This window comes from Theropithecus gelada, chromosome 7b, assembly GCF_003255815.1.
Source record: "Theropithecus gelada isolate Dixy chromosome 7b, Tgel_1.0, whole genome shotgun sequence".
NCBI classification, from domain to species: domain Eukaryota; kingdom Metazoa; phylum Chordata; class Mammalia; order Primates; family Cercopithecidae; genus Theropithecus; species Theropithecus gelada.
In genome coordinates, this window is record NC_037675.1 from 61,091,704 (window position 1) to 61,112,151 (window position 20,448).

Here is a 20,448-nt window from a genome sequence, read left to right on the forward strand (position 1 = left end):
TCTGTGCAGCTACTGAGAACAAGCTACAACTAATTAATGCAAATTACAAAGAGGACATTTTAAATCTATCGTGCAAAAAAGAGTCTACAATGTGAGCTATCCAACAATGAAATAGAGCGACAGTATTCTCAGAACAAGAGTATTCTGATCATGGTAGACACAGGCAGAGAGAGACCCAGTGTTTGTCTAGACAGAAACCAGTACTTTGTAGAAAGTTGGATGAGACAACTGCAGAATTCCCTTCCAACTTTCCATGATTTTTATACTAATTGGCTACCACTGTAGTGTGACACAACTTCCTTTTGACTTATTGCTTTCCTGTGTAACAGAATCAATATAATTTCCCCCAAGGTGATGCCTCCGAGAACAGGGGCTTCTAAGATGTACAGTAATAATTGAGGGAACAGAATCTAAATGACATCTATATTATTCTATAAATAAAATATTATTGAGAGGCTATAAATATAATCCACAATTGGGAAGAAGTCCCATTCCTACCCTACCAGCTCTGTCTTGCTCAGAAAACCCAGTATGAAATTGGAAGGACCCCTTTACCACGCTCTAAAAATACTGCCAGCTAGAGGAAGAGAAGAGGAGCAAAGTTATTTGCGTGAATGACACATTTTATTTTTAAAACTGTTTTCACACATTTTAGACGGGATCGTATTAGAATCATCATAAAAACAAAGAATAGTTCAAATACTTTGAATGTAGTTATGTCCCATTTTAAAAAATTGAGCTAAATACCCTGAAAAATTCTCAAGGTTCTAACTCACTGAATTTAAAAATATATACACGTGATATGGTGCCTATCAGTTAGAACTCTTGTAAACAGAAACTCCTCCTAGACAGTAAATTATGTTGGAGCAGAGTCCTGTGGGGATTGTTGGAACCGAGAAGCAGAACTGAGCCTGAGGGCCCAGGAAAGCCAATTAATTCTTGTCAGCACTTCCTGCAGAGCTGGCAGATGTGGGAACTGAGAGAGCACAAGCCATTTGCCCCAGGTAGGAACCCACATTGCCATATTGTTAAATACAAATCCACTAAATAAAAGTGCCTTGTCTAGACTAGAAATGGCCACATAACCAAGGATTCTGTGGAATATCTGATTTCCTCAGATATTGCTCTGCAGCTGTTTCCTGGACCATCTAGAGGTCTAATTCACACAGAGGCAAATGTACCTTGACAGTCGCTGTGTTAACCTACAGATGCCCTCTTGGGAGGTGGCTGTTCTGGGAGGACACAGCTAATTCAGTTACCTGGATGCATTTAAAATGGCATTGATTTTCAAAATTTCAATTTACATTAACTTCAAAAAAGTACTTATAATAAAAACTGAACGATTCACAGGCCACTATTTCTAGTCAAAAGCTAAGTAGGAGAAGGATGAAAAGAAGCTGAAACTATTGCCATTAAATCCCAATATGTGTTGATAAAAGTGAAGCTTTTTAATCTACTGATGCAGAGGTCAGAAACACTCATCATGAGGCAGACAAATTCAGTAATCTCATAAAGGGTAGGTGTTTTATTTTAAAAATTCTCTGGCAACACTAAGGGATAGGGTTACAACAATGACTTGCTGAAGATGATTCTACTTTTCTCAAGGAAAAGCTTTAATCCTAAAATTCTATTAATAGTTCTTAACGCTGACTCATCCTCACAGAATGGAGTTCATTCAATTGGTGATCCATAGCTTAGGCAGTTTGTATTCTGGTTCTACCACTAACTGGCAGTTGTGAGACGTTGGGCAAGTTAGCCTCTTAGAGCCTTGGTTTATTCATCTTTAAGATAAGACAATAATAATTCCCACCTTATTGGGCTGCTAGGAGGACTAAATGAGATAATGCCCTTAGATCTTTGCCTGATACATCGTACACATTCAATAAATGAGAGCTGTTGATTTTCTTACTATCTCTATTTTTCAAGGAGAACTCTATTCATCTCCAACATATTACCATCTGTTCGTTAGTTTCTTCCTTTATCTCTAATACCTCTCACTGTAGATTGGGCCAGAAGGAGTTTCATGTATCCAGTCCACACCCATGCTCTCTGGGGTCTGCCTTAGATGCTAAGTCCCCAGAGTCCAAGGCCATGCTGTCTTCACAGCTCCACGAGCAGGTGGCGGTTCATTAAGTACTTTCAATGGACATAGATCCTGTCATGATTGTGATGATGACTGACTTGAGCACAAAAAGCTGAAATTTACCAAAACTACAGATAGAAAAGGAATGAGAGGGTTAAGTGCCTACAGATGAGCCTTCTTCCTGTGGACAGAGCCTATTCTGACTTGCTAGGGTTGAGATAAGGAGCTTATGGTTTAAGGTTGTACTTCCACAACTCTATAAAGCTCCTCTTACTGCACTGAAATGGAGACAGAAAATGCCAGAAAGAAAAATAAATAACAAATTATACAAAAAGGTTTTCTGAGAACAGAGATAGAAATGCTCCATTAGACAAACATCTGGTTTACCCTTCTCCCTGGAATTAGAGAAACAAAAATGCCAATTATTGTTTGAATAGAGCCAATATTAACAGGTATAGGGGACATTAGTCCTATTAAATTGAGAAATTTTTTTTTTAAAGTGTGGGCATAATAAAAAAAACTGTAATGACAGTGCAGAGGGAGGTGCATGTTAAAATTCAAGAATTAAAAGCCAGAATCAATGACCGAAAGTAAATCTGCATTCACCTTTCCCAGAATCCCCTGCCCTAAGCTGCCCATGTGATGGATAGCAGCAGCCTGCACAGAGGTTAGGCTGGGAGGCTTTTTCCCTGAACACTCCCACTCACCTTTTCAGCAGGCCCACAGTCTGGAGGCTGTGATACATTTGACAACAGAGTCCTCCATGAGGGATGAATATGCCAGAGAGACTCTAGGAAGCTCTATGTCACCTAGAAAACATTCTCTTTCTCAAATTAAGTGGACTGTGATTTAACATGACAAATGGGTACTGAGAAATCCAGGTACACCCATTTTCAATCAGTTTTATCTGTATGGTTAGTTAAGAGAGTTAAAAATAAAAAGAGCCTGCATTCTCTAGCAAAAGACTAAGCCAAAGCTGATGAACATGTTTGGGGGTTTAAGAATATGAGCAACTACTCTTTCCTCAACTCACTGCCTTATTTAAAGCTTGTCTGCCAGAATAATAACTTTCGCTTTTGGTTTTGCATAATTAATATTTAATAAAAATGATTCAGCAAGTTGTTCTCTTCTCTATGAAGGGCCAAGATTTGCATTGCCTAGGATGTTTTCACTTTAGCAAAAAATTCTCTTAAAGGAAAAATAATTGCTTTAGCAGACAGACTAGGGTCTAAATCTTTTTCAGAGTCCTCAGTAGTACCTTGGAAAGCATAAAGTTGCAGAGCACTGAGATGAAATGATGGTGAAAGTTCTGATAAGCTTGGAATCATGTTTTGGATCTTGTTTATTTGTTTTTGCCTGATGTTTAAAGATAGAAATGTGATTCTGTGGTCTTATTTGAGAAATAATCTTTTTTAGGGAAATGGTAGAGGTGAATACTTATTTCTAATTTACTTAGATCTTAAGAAAAGATGCCTAAAATCCTATATAGACATTCCTTTGCTGTTTTGAAGAATAGGTTTATTGATATGTAATTCATATACCATAAATTTCACTCTTTTAAAGTGTACAATTCAGTAGTGTTTGTATACTAATAGTTATGCAACCACCACCACTACCTTCCAATTCACCTAACTAATTTAAATTTAAATGTATTCTGCTCCTAATGTTTCCAATCAGAGAGGGCTCTAAGCTACCTTTACTATGTAAATAATTACCTTGGAACAAAAACAGGGGCTATCCCCAAACATCTTTCTATTTATCATTTGCTGATAGAATTTTGCTCTCTGATTTCTAAAGAGAAAAATAATTGTTCTTGGTCAGATTCCCTCAATGCTATGTATAACATGGATAATAGCAAAAAATGTGTATTATAAATTCATTTGCACTTCAATAGCTCTTTTGCTCCCTCCCCCCACATAGAATTATCTAGCCAGTCCCTATAATTTTTTTTTTTTTTTGTCTCTGTTGCCCAGGCTGGAGTGCAGTGGTACCATCACAACTCCAGCAACCTTGACCTCCCGGGTTCAAACAATTCTCCCGCCTCAGTTTCCCAGGTACCTAGGACTACAGGCATGAGCCACTGCACCCAGCCCTTTCTTTTCTAAAAAAATACTTTATTCTTACTATTTTTTGAGCAGATTTAAGTTCACAGCAAAATTGCAAGGAAGGTACAGAGATTTCCCATATGCCCCTGCCTCCACACAAGCTGCTGTGGTCTGAATGTCTGTGTTGCCCTAAAATTCCTGTGTTAATATCCTAACCCCAAAGATGATAGTATTGGGAGATGGGACCTTTGGGAGGTGAGAAGATCATATGGTTTGGCTGTGTCCCCACCCAAATTTCATCTTGAATTGTAGCTCCCATGATTCCCGCATGTTTGGGAGGGATCTGGTAGGAGATAATTGAAACGTGTGGGCAGTTTCCCCCATACTGTTCTCATGGTAGTGAATACGTTTCATGAGACCTGATGGTTTTATAAGGGGAAACCCCTTTCGCTTGGTCCTCATTCTCTCTTTGTTGCCTGCCACCATGTAAGACATCCTTTTGCTCTTCCTTTGTCTTCTGCCATGATTGTGAGGCCTTCCCAGCCATTTAGAACTGTGAGTCAATTAAACCTCTTTCCTTTATAAATTATCCAGTCTTGGGTATGTCTTTATTAGCAGTGTGAAAACGGACTAATACAGAGCCCTCATAAGTGGGATTAGTGCCCTTATAAAAGAGACCCAAGGGAGCGCCTTTGTCTCTTCCACTACTTGAGGATGCAGAGAGGAGATGCCATCTATGAACCAGAAAGTGGGCCCTCACCTGACACTGAATCTACCAGTGCCTTGATCTTAGACTTTCTAGACTCCAAAACTGTAAGAAATAAATGTTTGCTGCTTATAAGCCACCTAGTTTATGGTGTTTTGTTACAGCAGCCCTAACTGACCAAGACACATGGTATATTTGTTACGACTGATGAATCTACAACAACATGTCATCACCCAAAGTCTGTAGTTTACATTAAAGTTTACTCTTGGTGGTGTACATTCTGGGTTTGAACAAAAGTATAATGACATACATACACCATAACAGTATTATATAGAATATTTTCACTTCCACCAAATTCCTGTGTTCTGCCTATTCATCCTTTCCTCCTTCCTAACCCCAGCAACCACCAATCCTTTTACTGTCTCCACAATTTTGCCTAGTCCAAAATGTCATATATTTGGAATCACCCATAATTCTTTTTATAGCTTTCTTTCCATTCCATGGCTACCTCCCTAGAGAGACACTTATCACCTTCTCTCAGGAGTACTGTGATTGTTTCCTAAGTGTTCTCCAGCTTCCAGCCTCACCTCTTTTCACCCTGCACTACTCTGCACATGGCTGACATATTCATCTCCCCAAAGCAGCACTATTACCACGTCACTTCTCTATTTCAAAGCCTTCTGTGACCATCTTTGCCCATCCCTTGGCTTAGAATTCAGGATCCGCTTCAGCAGAGTCCCAGCCTGCCTTTAGGGTTTTATTTCTGAGACTGCACAAAAAACACAACTGCTTAAGCCCACAAACAACGTAAGATTTTCTACTTCAGTGCCTCTGCTCAAGCCCTTCTCCCCAGTTGAAAGGCTCCTTCGCTCTTTCCAAATCGCTCTTTCCAAATCGCTCTTTCCAAATCCAAATAACATCTCTGGTGAAGTCCCGCCTCCTCTGGGAAGTTTTTTCCTGTTACCCCACTCCTCAGTGTTTTCTTCATCTCCACCCCAAGGGTCATGACCATTCATCTGGGACTCATTGGCTTTCCTGCCTTTGTTGTGAGTTGTCTTTTTCTATATACTTGTTAAGAAACATTTCATATACATCTTCATATCTTTGCACAGTCTGTGCAAAGCAATTACTGATTGGATTATTACCTCCATGTTGCCATCTGATTGAGTCACATTCAAGAGCCTTTGGAATAAGCTTTACCATCAATCATGTGTTAATTCAATGAAAAAAATTTCTGAATGCTTACTATGTGCAAAGCACCAAACTGAAGGACATTCTCTTATGTACATAGGCTTAGTAACCTAGTGTGCCCCCAAAGTCTATTACAAAATCGTTGTTTGTAAATGGAAGCTCAGGTGCCCTTGGATGCAGCAGAAGTGATGCTGAGTGGGTTGCAGTGTCTGCTGATGGATCATATTGGGAGCAGACAGGTCCCATATGGTACATCATATATCCTGATTCGTCTTTTTGGTCAGGGATGGCATTGTCAGAAAAAAACAAAGAAGGATTGGAAGAGCTTCTTCAGGTCATCTAGTGCAAGGCCTTCCCAATCTTAGGAACTTATCCACAAGACTCAGAAGTATCCATCTCCCAACCTTATTTTAAACATTTCCATTAATGTGATCTTATTGCTTGCTCTGCACACTTAATAAATGTTGTAATTACCAGCCTGGGTCCTGGGTTCAAATGCATGGCTTTGAATACTGACTCCCCCATTTACTAGCTGTGTGACCCTGGACAGATTATCTAATATCTTTGTGCTTCTGTCTCATCTGTTTATAATAATAGCCATTTCAAAGAATTATGGTGGAGACTAAATGAGATAGTAGAATCAAAGCGCTGAAAGTCATACATGACACTTATTAAGGGCTCATTATTATTTTTAAAATTGAACCCCAAAATATCTCACTGTTGCTTCCAGGCTTTAGTCCCGGTTTTGTATTCATCTATTAGTGAAAACAGACACCTCAACAAATAATTAAAAAGCGATACAGCACATAAGGGGAAATTCCCCTAATATATAAAGAGTTCCTAGAAATCAGGAATAAAAAGACTATCGCTCCATTAAAAAAAAAATAGAGGGGGCCCAATTTTTACGCACACCAGAAGACAGAGGTCCTCTTTCCTTGCCTAACACAGCCATGGCTCGTGGTCCCAAGAAGCATCTGAAGCGGGTAGCAGCTCCAAAGCATTGGATGCTGGATAAATTGACCGGTGTGTTTGCTCCTCGTCCATCCACCGGTCCCCACAAGTTGAGAGAGTGTCTCCCTCTCATCATTTTCCTAAGGAACAGACTTAAGTATGCCCTGACAGGAGATGAAGTAAAGAAGATTTGCATGCAACGGTTCATTAAGATCGATGGCAAGGTCCGAACTGATATAACCTACCCTGCTGGATTCATGGATGTTATCAGCATTGACAAGACGGGAGAGAATTTCTGTCTGATCTATGACACCAAGGGTCGCTTTGCTGTACATCGTATTACACCTGAGGAGGCCAAGTACAAGTTATGCAAAGTGAGAAAGATCTTTGTGGGCACAAAAGGAATCCCTCATCTGGTGACTCATGATGCCCGCACCATCCGCTACCCCGATCCCCTCATCAAGGTGAATGATACCATTCAGATTGATTTGGAGACTGGCAAGATCACTGATTTCATCAAGTTCGACACTGGTAACCTGTGTATTGTGACTGGAGGTGCTAACCTGGGAAGAATTGGTGTGATCACCAACAGAGAGAGGCATCCTGGATCTTTTGGCGTGGTTCACGTGAAAGATGCCAATGGCAACAGCTTTGCCACTCAACTTTCCAACATTTTTGTTATTGGCAAGGGCAACAAACCATGGATTTCTCTTCCCCGAGGAAAGGGTATCCGCCTTACCATTGCTGAAGAGAGAGACAAAAGACTGGCGGCCAAACAGAGCAGTGGGTGAAATGGGTCCCTGGGTGCCATATCAGACCTTTATACGTAATTAAAAATATTGTGGCAGGAAAAAAAAAATATAGAGGATATAAACAAACACTTTGCAGGGAAAAAGATGTATGACCCTGAACATAAAAATGCAAATTGAAAAATCCCTGAAATGACATTTCTTCCTTATCAGTTTGGAAAAAATTCAAAGAAGTTTGGCAACACACTCTTTAGTGAGGCTGGAGGGCAACAGGCATTCTCATATTAGGAGGAGGCTGGGAGGAGTACAATACGCCATAACCCCAATGGGAGGCAATTTGGGAATTCCTATCCAGATTACAAATGTATTTGCTCTTGGAACCAGCAACCTTCTTACAGGAATTAGTCCATAGACACATTTGCCCATGTACAAAATCGTATGTTGTAGCGTAAGTTGAAAAAAAATTGGAATCAAATATCCATCAACAAAGCCTAGCTAAACAATGTATTTCTATACATAGAACACTGTGTAGCTGTACAAGAGTGAAGACAATCTCCATGTATTGAAGATTTCCAGATAAATATTAAGTGAAAAAGTGAGTTGCAGAATATGTGTGTATAGATTTATAGTTATAGATATCTAGATGCAGATATATAGAATACTAACTCTCATGTAAGAAAAAGAGGAATAAGAATATATGTTTGTATTTGTTCATATCTGCACAAAGAAAACACTTGAGAGAATACACAAGAAACCAGTTATTCACCATGGAGGTGGGATAGGAGACCGGAAGTGGAAGGGAGATTTTCTCACTGTGTACACTTCTTTTTAAAAGTTATTTTCCTTTTTCAACCAAATCAATGTATTACTCTTTAAAACTTTAATTTCATTTAAAAACAAAGAAAAAGAAAACAATACAGGATGATAGTATGAATGTTGCACAAATTATGATGGGAACCTCCAGCCCAGCTTCCTTCTTCCACATGACAGAGTTTCAAACATTTGAAGACAGCTATGGCCTGTCTTAGGTTCTCAACGTTCAGATTAGAACCTTCTTCATCCTCTTCTTCACATGTTTTGTTTTCCCTGCACTGTGAGCTCATAAGAAACATGAGCTGAATCATGTGCTTCACTTTTCCCTGGTGCTAAGCACACCCCTGACATCTAGATTTTTGTTTAGCAAGTACTTATGGAACAAATCAGTGAATATGTTTCCAGACTCATCGTGCTAGTTCCAACCAGAGAATACACGGTAGTTCATCCTGGTCCCTCTAAAATATGACCTGGACCTAATGATACCGAATGATTCAGAGGGACAATAATGATACAGAGGGGCAGTGAGACTATTTCCTCTCCTAGTGTTGAGTCCCTTGACTTAAATTTCCTATTTTTATTCACAGATTTGTATAGCCACTGTCCACACTATTAGCTATGTTGCATTTGTGGCCAACTAAAACATGCCAGTACATAAGTTGTCAGTGTTTTTAAACAACTGCATCATTTCAAAATGCACTTTTAGCCACTGCACTGGGTGTATCTCATAAATTTGAAAGACATTAAAGTCAGAAGCAAAGAATTTTCATGCTAATTGTCTTAGACCCTCATATGGTTTGGCTGTGTCCCCACCCAAATCTCACCTTGAATTGTAACAATCCCTATGTGTCAAGGGCAGGGCCAGGTGGAGATAATTAAATCATGGGGGCGGTTTCCCCCATACTGTTCTCGTGGTAGTGAATAAGTCTCATGAGATCTGATGGTTTTTATAAGGGGCTTTCCCCATTTTGCTCAGTCCTTCTCTTGCCTGCCACCATGTAAGATGGGACTTTGCTTCTCATTCGCCTTCTGCTATGATTGTGAGGCCTCTCCAGCCATGTGTAACTATGAGTCAGTTGAATCTCTTTCCTTTATAAATTACCAAGTCTCAGGTATATCTCTATTAGCAGCATGAGAACAGACTAATACATCTACCATTGAAAACAGACTGAAGAAGACCCTAGAAAGGGAATTTACCACAGTCTGGAATAATCCACAGATCAAGCTAAAGCCAGAGTTGGGGTTTCTCAATAGAATGTGTTTTATTAAGGGAAATCCAGGGCCACACAGCACAGGACCATCCCTTGTAGGGGTACAGCCAGCCGATGCCATGTCTTGGTAAAAAAGAAAGGTGCCCTTCCTCTGGTGGTCACAGACTTGTGCCAGAGGCCTGCATCCTCTGCTGAAAGCCTTGGATTTTGTGCCAGTGCTGGGAATTGAACATGGGTCTCTGGGATCTAAAGCAATATCATGGAAAGTGGTATCCTTTGGGAAGCACATAGAGCAAGCAAATGAGGATGATTACTAAAGGGGTAATGCTGTTAGGAACATGACATGGCAGACAATGTGGTGTGATGTGGTATGTGGTATGTGGTGTGGTGTGGCATGCTGTGGTGTGGCATGACATGGTAGGCAGTAGGGTGTGTGTGCTGTGCTGTGGCATGACGTGACAAGGAGCATGGGACGATGCAGCAGGGAATAGCATGGTGTATGGTGTGGTATGCTTCATGGTTACAGCATTCCATTGTAGAAAAATCACAGGCATCAGAGTCCTGGAGTTGGACATCCCCATCGAATTACTGGTCTGGGGTTGGACATCCCCATCAAATCACTGACCTTTAATAAGTCATTAAACTTATAGGAAGGCCCGATGTCCCCACTTGCAAAAGGAGGATAACAACAACAACTAACATTTAAAATATATGCTCACTATGTGCTAAATGAGAGCATTAAATACATGATCTCATTTCATATTTTAACAGTCTATAAGACCTTTTGTTTAACCACACCCATACTACTGAGGAAGAAACTGAAGCTTAGAGAGGTTAACGAACTTGTTATTAGGAAGACGGCCAGAAGCAGAACTCAGATTTAGGGCAATATGACTCCAACGCTGATGCTATCCACACTATTCTTGGAATTGTTGTGATGATTAAAGGAGACTGGATGGTTTGTGGCAGTCTTCTCAAGCTAAACTAGATGGATCTGAATTTGCCGTCACATCACAACTAATGAAGCAGTAAAGTAGAAAGAATCTCTGCTCAAGTTAATTCAATAGCTGATCAATATTCATTTCTTATAAAATTTGTTAAGGATTGTGTCAAGAAAGTGTATGTAAAACATATTTTTCTGAGTTCAAAAACTCATGGGCTTAACACCTTTTTGAGGTACTTGTGCAAAGGACAATGTTTTTATTTTGAAATGTAATTATCATTAGCCACTATTTTGCCTTTAAACAGAGTATGCCTTGCCTTCTTGTTCAAGTTTTCAATATCTAACTCACATGTTCTGCTGGTCATGAGACATTTGAAATTTACTTTTGTATTTTGAGCATTCCTCATTACAAACATAATCTCATGTTGGAATGTAATTTATAAAAATAGAAAATGTGAATAACATCTTGGGACAAATAGCATAAACCTGGAATTCAGGACATACCACTTGGTAGACTCAAAGGCAAACCCTTTGACTTTAACTCTCTCTCTCTCCCCGTGTACTCAAAATCAGAATATAGCATAAAAGTTATTATACTGAGTGTACAGAAGACGTGCCCCAGAGGTAGCCATACTAATCAACAAAAATGACAAGAAAGATTAATGTCCTTTATCAATAGCAGCATTCATTTTGCTCCTCTGAGCTATCTGATCTATAAGCCGAGGTAAACTCTGTGTTTAAAGCAAGACAATAATTCAGCTGTTGATGAGCCAGAGTTTGGGAATATTGATCCAAGTGACTCTGAATGCTCAGTCAGGAAACTACATCAAGATTTATTTTCTTCTCTCTTTTCTTTTATCTCCAGGAAGAAAAAGGGCAATACATTATAAGCAATAAATTTAAAAGATGCACAATTTGTGACATTAACACAAAATTTTAATCAACTGTACATTCTAACGAATGGTTAAAATACTACATTCTCCTGGTGCAACCTACCTAGGTGATGATAAAAAGAAAAATGCATTGTTTTTAGGAATTTGGTTTGCTCTTGTGAGAAAAGTGAGACTTGCACTGGGGCCTTGAAAATACATATGATTTTTGACAGGCAGAGGGAAATAGCAGGAAGCCATTTTAGGGGCAGAACTAATAGCAAAACCAAAGGTGAAGTAATGAGTGGGAAGGAATTCCTACACAAATATGAGAGCTGAGGGAGCCATAGTAACTCAGGCCAGAGGGAGTGGTGAGGGTTATGAAGTCACTGTGAGGGTATTAGAAAATTGTGGGAAACAAGGATCCAGTGACTGTTTTAGAGCATAGAGGTGACTGGGAACAAGTAGTCCAATAATGACTTTCCAAAATGGTAGCATTCAGGTTCGGGGGTTACACCAAATGCATTTGTGAAGTTTTAAACATTACAAATAATCACTACAACATTTTTTTAAAAATAGAAGTATATAAGTTTAAGAGAAAAATTCCCTGTTTCTACCCCTATTCCTCAGAAACCACAACAGATATTATTTGGAGAGTTTTAGACATTTTATTATCTTTTATATGAATGGGATAATTATCTTCAACATTTGCTTTCTACCTCCTACACTGTACCAGGGCCATACTTACATTTCAGTAGACAAAGATCTACCTTATATTTTTAAAAGTCAGTATTCCATGAAATGAATGTTCTACAATTCATTTAAGCATTCCTCTTTATGTTGTCAGCAATTCTTTTGCTATTCTAAACACTGCTGCAATGAATATCTTTTGAGTACATGATTTTTTGATAAGATCATTGAAGTCCAGAGATGTAAAATATTTTAAAATGTCTTTTACTTCATTTTTTACTTTGCAGTATTTTAAAGTTGCCTTGTAAAATGCTGTTCTTTGTGTTAAACTGGAAGAACTAGGAGGAAAAAAAACAAAAAAAACAGAAGGAGTAGGATTCAATAATGCAAAGACTAAGATAAAAAGAGCTTCAAGTAGCTACTATGAAAAAATAGTGCGTTTAAGTATAGCCTGGAGCTCTAGGCTCCCCAACAGGGTCACCTTTAAAGAGACTGGAAAAGATGAGTTCAAACAAAAGTCCTTTTACTGCAGAAGTGCCTGGTTAGGGAAGTTTCACAGACCTGAAGAGATTTAAGAGACCTCTCCATCTTGAAGGATGTGGAGAATTTATACAGGCTAAAGAATAGGTCATGAATTTCCATGGACAGAAGTGTTGATGCTTTGATGTTCAGCCAACAAATTCAGATAGTTATTTGGATTTCTATATATTCCATCTAAATTTTGGATACTAGCTTACAGTCATCCTTTTTGAGTAGTCTGACATGAATCTGTCATGTTTGAAGGCAAAATAGACATCAAAACAAGCTAGTATGTGAGTTAAAATGGTCTAGGTAAAACCATAAATAAATAAGAGCTTGCAAAAGATACTGCATTTCTTTGTTCTGTAAGATTTTATAAAATGTAAACAGAAGCCAAAACCAAATGTGTTCTGGAAAGGAACCAGCAACCAATTACTATGTCAATAATTCAGTATAAGTATTAAATGCTCATGGTTTTTTTTTTTAAAAAAAAACGCCTAAAAATAATCTGTAAGACATTATCTCCAACATCTGGTGTTTGGCGTCCTCTAATCATGACTCCTAAAGATTGTGCTTTGTACTAGTTAAGGACTGAATGAACAGATTGGGCCACAAACAAAAGTCAGTTGCATTTGATGCTTTAAAAAAAAAAAAAAAAAAAACTCGGCTGGGCATGGGTGGCTCATGCCTGTAATCCCAGCTCTTTGGGAGGCCTAGGAGGGTGGATCACCCGAGGTCAGGAGTTTGAGATCAGCCTGGCCAATATGGTGAAATCCCATCTCTACTAAAAATACAAAAATTAGCTGGGCTTAGTGGTACACACCTGTAGTCCCAACTACTTGGGAGGCTGAGGCAGGAGTATTGCTTGAACCAGGGAGGTGGAGGTTGCAGTGAGCAGAGATCGTGCCAATGCACTCCAGCCTGGGTGACAGAGTGAGACTCCATAAAAAAAAAAAAAAAAAAAAAAAAAAAATTCATTAACAATTACCTAGAATTTAATCTGTACCTCAACACAAAGTAGTTTTCAAAATAAATGCTTATTGAAAAGAGCAGCTGGACAGAAAACAGAGAATCAAATTTTCCTGTCCTAAGTATGTAGAAACAGGCCAGAGTCAAGGAATACTTTCTATTTTACCTTTGTTTTTATTATTTCTGCCCCAAACTCATATGTATTGTTCAACATATTATTTTCTACTTAACTGTAAGCTGGTAAGGTAGCTGCTCTTACACTTGGGGAAGAAACTAGAGGTTCAAACAGAGCTATCCAGTTGTCTCCTAGATGCTGGTTGTTGTTTATCAGATGACCCCATGATAAGGTTTAAGAGTATTTTTAAGTGATAATGCTTCAGATTTCTTCCTTGAATGGCAAGACAACAGTTTCAATATTATTTCTTATCATATTTTTACATCCTGTATGTGGATCTTTTCTTCCGGACTAGAAGAAAGGGAAGGAAAGAGTGTTGAATACCTGCTATGTGCCAGTCACCATGCTAGGTGCTTAAAGTCTCAGTCATGCCAATAAGTAAATAAGTGGAAATCCTAAAGTGGATATTTGGTAACATTATGAGAATTGTGAAGACAAGACAAATATAATAATGATAAAACAAACTTGATAGTTTCAGTATTTAGTTATTTAACTCCATTCATCCCAGTATATCAGTAGGCACTGAGCACCTACTATGTGGTAGGTACTTATTCTAGTTTCTGGGGATTTAACAAGGAATGAAACAGATAGTCTCCAGTCCCATGGAGGACAGAACCAAACAATAGCAACAACAACAACAACAACAAAACCAAAAACATAATTATGCAGGCATAGCAGAGCCTGCTAAATTGTCCCCCAGTGTCTCTCCTGGCTTTCTTCCCTTTAGTAAGTCCTCTCCCCACCCTTGCCACCTTTCCTGCCAAGGAATTTTAGCACATGGCCAGCCAGCTGAAGACTATGCTTCCCAACTTCCTCCTAGGTGTGGACATGTGACTGTGTTTTGAGTCAAAGCAATATGTGTTGCTTCTGGATCACATGCTTAAAGAAGAAACTGGTTGCCCTTCCCTCTTTCTTTACCCTCCCCATGGGCTAAACTGTGAACATGGTCTTGTTGAACCAGTTCTGACAATGCAGATGAAGGCAATACCCAAAGGGGTGTTAAGTAGAAGGAATATGGAGCCCTGAATGATCTCCTGGTACAGACACTTACGTGACCACTCACCTACCTCTGGACTGATAAATCAGAGAGACACTTTTACTTGCTTGAGCCATTCTATTTTTGTACTTCTTTGTTATGGCAGCTTAGCCTAACCAATACAGCATGCAAATAAAACGACTGGGAATTACAAGTGATTTGAAGGAAACAAGTAGACAGTAGAAAGAATAAAAAGTTATCAGTGGAGAGGGGTGGGTTACTTTAGATAAGATGCTCAGGCCTCTATAAGGAGGTGACATTTAAACTGAGACCTAAAGGATAAAAAGAGAGAATATGCAACATTTAAAATTTCCCTATGGTGCCTTCCTTTAGTTCTTTCTCCCTTCCTATGTTTTCATTGTTTTGTTCTTCTTACCTTTGCTATGGCCCTGAGTGCAAATATTATACACTTGCATAAAAGCCCTAGCATAGTATCTGATCGCTCTGCATCTGCCACAGCTGTTGCCTTTATGTGAAAAGCTACATATTTCAGTTAACCAGCCAGTGACAATCTTACTGAACAGTGGTTTACCTTGCATTATAGTCACACTATCTGTCAGTGACTACTGATATATTAGATGGATGAAGTTAAATAACAACACTGAAAACTATCAAGTTTGTTATATTGTTATTAGGTTCAGCTTGTCTTCATAATTCTTATGGTATTACCAAATGTCTACTTTAGAATTTCCACTTATTTACTAATTGATATGATTGAGACTGGGAGATACTCGAGGGAAAGAATGGTCCTGTTATCTCTGTATTCCTAGCACAGTACCCAGCACTTATAATAAGAGTTCAATACATTTTATTGAGTGACCACATTTACAAAGAACAACTTGACAAATGTTTAAAATAAATTCCCTATAAATGACATTATCTGGTTATAGACTTTTCTTTGGCAACACAAAGACAGGAGTTTGTTACCTTTTAAGACAGCTCTTCTAAGGATGTGGTAATGATCCAGTGACTGAAATCAGGATTTAGATACTCTTCCTTGCCCTTGTTTGGGCCAGGCAACTGGAGGTAACTGGGGTGTGACTCTGCCCCTAGAACGTTGAATGCATCCTGGCTCTTCATCTGGTCGTTGCTACCACAGAGCTCTGGATTGTGCGTAGAAGGCTAAACATCCTCTGCACCTCCACTCCCCACTCCAGTTTCTACCTTATTAATGACTCAGGGATGGAAAGAGGGGAGGCTTAGCCCTGGGATAACCTTATTAGAATCTTTCCACTAACATGCTAATACGGCTCTGTTCTTTTCCTTTCATTTAACTCCACGTATCTCGCTGTTAAAAAAAATTCTACTGGCTAATAATAAGGATGACAATAGCTACATTTATTTAACGTTTCTATATGCTAAGCACTCTGATAATAGCTGTACATGAATTAACTCATTTAAGCTTTAAAACAACGCTATGAGACAGGCAATATTATTTCCATTTTGTAGTTGAGGAAGTTGAGAATTAGGGAAAAGTCAGTGACTTGAGCAAGGTATTACCTTTCTAAGGTGACCAATCACCTCAGGTTGCCCAGGACCAAAGGATTCTGTAGGATGTGGGACCTTCAGTGCTTAAACTGGGAGTGTCCTGGACAAACTAGGATGAGTTAGTCACCCTATAAGTAGCTGAAGAAGAATTCAAGACTAGGTCATTGAATTCTAAAGCAGTTGGTCTTAATCATTATGTAATACTGCTTGATTTTTTTTTTTAAGTGCCATTACTAAAAGGAATGAAATTTCTCTCTAGGGCATCTAGTAAATGTTAAATGAAAAGTGATGATAGTCAGAAAGTCTTTTACATGAGTTCATGTCATTCTGCACTGCAATTTATGTTAGGGTGTTTTTCAAAATACTATTAGCATACGCACTTTGAGAAAGATACTTTTTGGTTTGGCACCTGAATAAAGTATCAATGCATAGCAAGCATTTCTGAGGCTTAAAGTACTAGCTACACAATATGAATATAAAAACATTTACCACTAAGCCTCATTATAAATGACATAAATTTTTCATGGATACTTTCCCCAGCAATGAGTTGTTTTGCCTCTAGAATTCCAGAATAAATCCTGAGAACCGTGTTGGAAACCCTGATGGAGCAAACGCTGCCCCCTGTAAAACCAGACCCATGGCAGAAGAATCTGAGAAAGTATAGAAAACTAAAATACAGTCTTATAAGACCTGCCATGTAGACTTTGTTTTGCATTAAGAGTAAACTGAAATAGAATTAAGATAAAAGGGTATTCCTCTTTGCCTTTATCACACAACAGTCTACCTAAGTCCTGATAACATCAGTTCACCTTGATTGCAAGGTGAGTAAGGCAGTGTGCTGCCCTCCAGGAGTTTACAGTACATTGTGACAGCTGTGATGAAAGACAATGAACGGAAGATACAGGAAGGAGAAAGTGCTGTGAGAATACACGGGAGAGAGTGTCTTTTCTTACTTGTGGGACAAGGAAGAATCTCCCAGAGGAACTAGTGTTTTATGGGTGGATTGAATGGCAAAAGGAGATAAGGAACCCTACCTTTCCCAGGCACAGACCATGGAATGAGCAAAGGTCTGACTCTTAAGAAAAATGTCAGGTATAGTTGACACTACATATGGGAACGTAATAAAATAAATAAACCCAAAGCCAAAAGAACATAGAACTTTGGGGGCCAGGCGTGGTGGCTCATGCCTGTAATCCCAGCACTTTGGGAGGCCGAGGTGGGCAGATGACCTGAGGCCAGGAGTTCGAGACCAGCCTGGTCAACATGGCGAAACCCCATAACTACTAAAACTACAAAAATTAGTTGGGCATAGTGGCGCACGCTTGTAATCCTAGCTACCCAGGAGGCTGAAGCAGGAGAATCGCTTGAACCTGGGAGGTGGAGGTTGCAGTGAGCCGAGATTGTGCCATTGCACCCCAGTCTGGGGAACGAGAGCGAAACTCTGTCTCAAAAAAAAAAAAAAAGGACATAGAACTTAGGATTTCAAAGACTAATGCATGATTTCATTTTGTTTAGAAGTCTGGACTTTGGAAATGCATCAGATTTGCAGTAAGGCGAGTTCAGTATTCTCGGAACTCTACTCATTTCTGTGGTTCTTTCCCAGAATTTATCATTAAGAACCTTAATGTTATGGTAAAGCTTTATATATGTATTTATGTGTATATGTATTTTTGCATTATTTTCAAAACCCAGAAATTCATTAGAATTGATATTGATCAAATTAATTACAGGTATTCAAAAATGAAAATAAAGATTTAGATTTTCAAACCAGGCTCATTTCCCTGAAGGCTTTACTAACCTTAAATACTTTATTTAAGAATTCTGTTGGCTGGGCGCAGTGGCTTATGCCTGTAATCCCAGCACTTTGGGAGGCCAAGGTGGGTGGATCACGACGAGGTCAGGAGTTCAATACCAACCTGGTCAAGATGGTGAAACCCCATCTCTACTAAAAATACAAAAAAATTAGCTGGGCATGGCAGCTGGCATCTCAATCCCAGCTATTCAGGAAGCTGAGGCAGATAATTGCTTGAACCCAAGAGGCAGAGGTTGCAGTGAGCCGAGATCGCACCACTGCACTCCAGTCTTGGCGACAGAGTGAGACTCTGTCTCAAAAAAAAAAAAAAATTCTGAAATGGCATGAGCTTTCCTTTCTATATCAAAGTCGTCCCTCATCAACATGATCTGTATTATCTCTCTGTAGCCATGATGGATTTGTGAGGGCCCATTCATATTTTCACTCCCAGTGGACATTTTGGTCTCATATTTGCAAAACAGTTGGATCAGACCAAGAAGCTACCTGTGGTCATGGAATCAAATGAAACCTCAGGCCTCAACAGGGGTCATCAGCAGACTGCTAACCCAATGGGTTGGCTAAGAATAAGCAGAGTTGCTGGTAAACCCATCAGTCTGAAATGTGTGCAAGAAGTGCAGGCGTTGCTTATTAAGGTGTCAACTTGGCTTCTTAACTTTTACAAAACCAAAACTCAAGTGCATCTGTGAGCACCACAGAGGCATGTGAATCACAAGCTTTCATAAAATGCCATGCCTAAATTAAGTCTTATCATCAAATAGTATTTATTAAACTCCCACATCCCACATACACATGGCAATGTGTGAGGCATATTAGTAACAGAAAACTGTATCTTCAGCCATGAAAATACTTCATAATAAATGCCAAATGGCTGCTGGAAGTCATAAAGATATTCTTTCACTGAGAATGTATCCACCATAAATTTCAAATAAGCTGTGGAATGGAGTAACTTCTCCCATATGGTGAAAATCTCACAGAAGTGCTTCATGTTCAAGTATCCTCATCAGTAAATAGAAGGCTTTTATGTCATCCCAATTATGCTTCCTGTGGATATGAGACAGCATTCCCAGAAGAATTACTCATGTATAGATTCATGCCATTTTGCATTGTGCTTTTAAAAGTTATTAGACAATCAGATACGCGGTAAGAAGAAATGTCTGCATTTAAATTGTCAAATAACCATTTTATTTTAGACTCCACTATACTATTCATTATTTATTGCATGTCTTTTGTAATTACTTCTGATAATATGTACACTAAAAAAGTTAATAAAAGCTGAACAAATAGAACATTTGAAGACCATAGCACTGAAATAACTTTTTATATCTGAAGACTGAGAATACATGCTACTAACTGAAAAATAAAATTTTTAGTTAATCAATTGGTGTTCTGTCTACACAATATTTTAAACATCTGTTTGTTTTTATATAATGCAATTGGATTTTAAAAAACAAAAGGATATTAATCAACCTGTTGTTCAAACATCTTTTAGAAAGATCCTGAAATGATTTTAAATTTGAATGTATTATGTTATCTCCCATAGATTTTTTTCTACTTCTTAGTCACTTTTCTTTACAAATGTTCTAATTATATTCCAATTCCATTGTTCAGTGCATGTGCAAGTACATTTAACTGCCTTTAGTGTGCTCAGCATGCTATTAGGTAATTTGAGTTCTACAGAGGAAGCAAAAGAAGGAAGCGAAAGATATAAACTGTTGTTTATATCTTTCCAGATTAAGTTATGTGACAGCCCAATTCCTTCCTCTTTCTCCCTAATATTAAAAAACAAAAATAAAACAAACAAACAAACAAGCAAACAAAAAAAAAACAATGGAAATACAGCAAAAGGAAATCATTGCTCCTGGCTGATTCCTTAGCTAAAATGATGCTAAATCATAAAACTATGATGCACATCTTTTAGGGTACTGCTTTTCTGATATAGGGAGAGCCTGGGCTGTAGAAAACACTCATCCCCCAAGATGAATGAGGCTCATAGTCTTTGTCCTTCATTGTTTAGCATCTAAGATTCTCAAATACCTTAGGCAACCCATTAATAAAATCATGACTACTCAAAAAAGGACTGGGTTTTTTTTGTTTTTTTGGTTTTTTTGACCATTTTAGAGGTGGGAAATTTAGAGGTTAGAAAAAATTAAATTATGTAATACTTATAAAATCCTGTAGCTATGTCTCTAATCCCTGT

General features: G+C 38.6%; 2 protein-coding genes across 2 annotated transcripts in view; one reads left to right on the forward strand and one right to left on the reverse strand.

The window, feature by feature from the left end:
• Positions 1-20,448, reverse strand: part of RTN1 (reticulon 1) — a 282,864-nt gene that overhangs the window by 161,731 nt on the left and 100,685 nt on the right. The window lies entirely within an intron of this gene.
• On the forward strand, positions 6,925-7,826 carry LOC112629419 (40S ribosomal protein S4, X isoform-like). Its single transcript, XM_025392994.1, has one exon. The coding sequence runs from the start codon at positions 6,976-6,978 to the stop codon at positions 7,765-7,767; it is 792 nt and encodes a 263-aa protein (XP_025248779.1). The 5' UTR covers positions 6,925-6,975; the 3' UTR covers positions 7,768-7,826.

Bases quoted from the DNA above. Each gene is read 5' to 3' on its own strand.
- LOC112629419 (XM_025392994.1), top strand. From the start codon at position 6,976: ATGGCTCGTGGTCCCAAGAAGCATCTGAAGCGGGTAGCAGCTCCAAAG.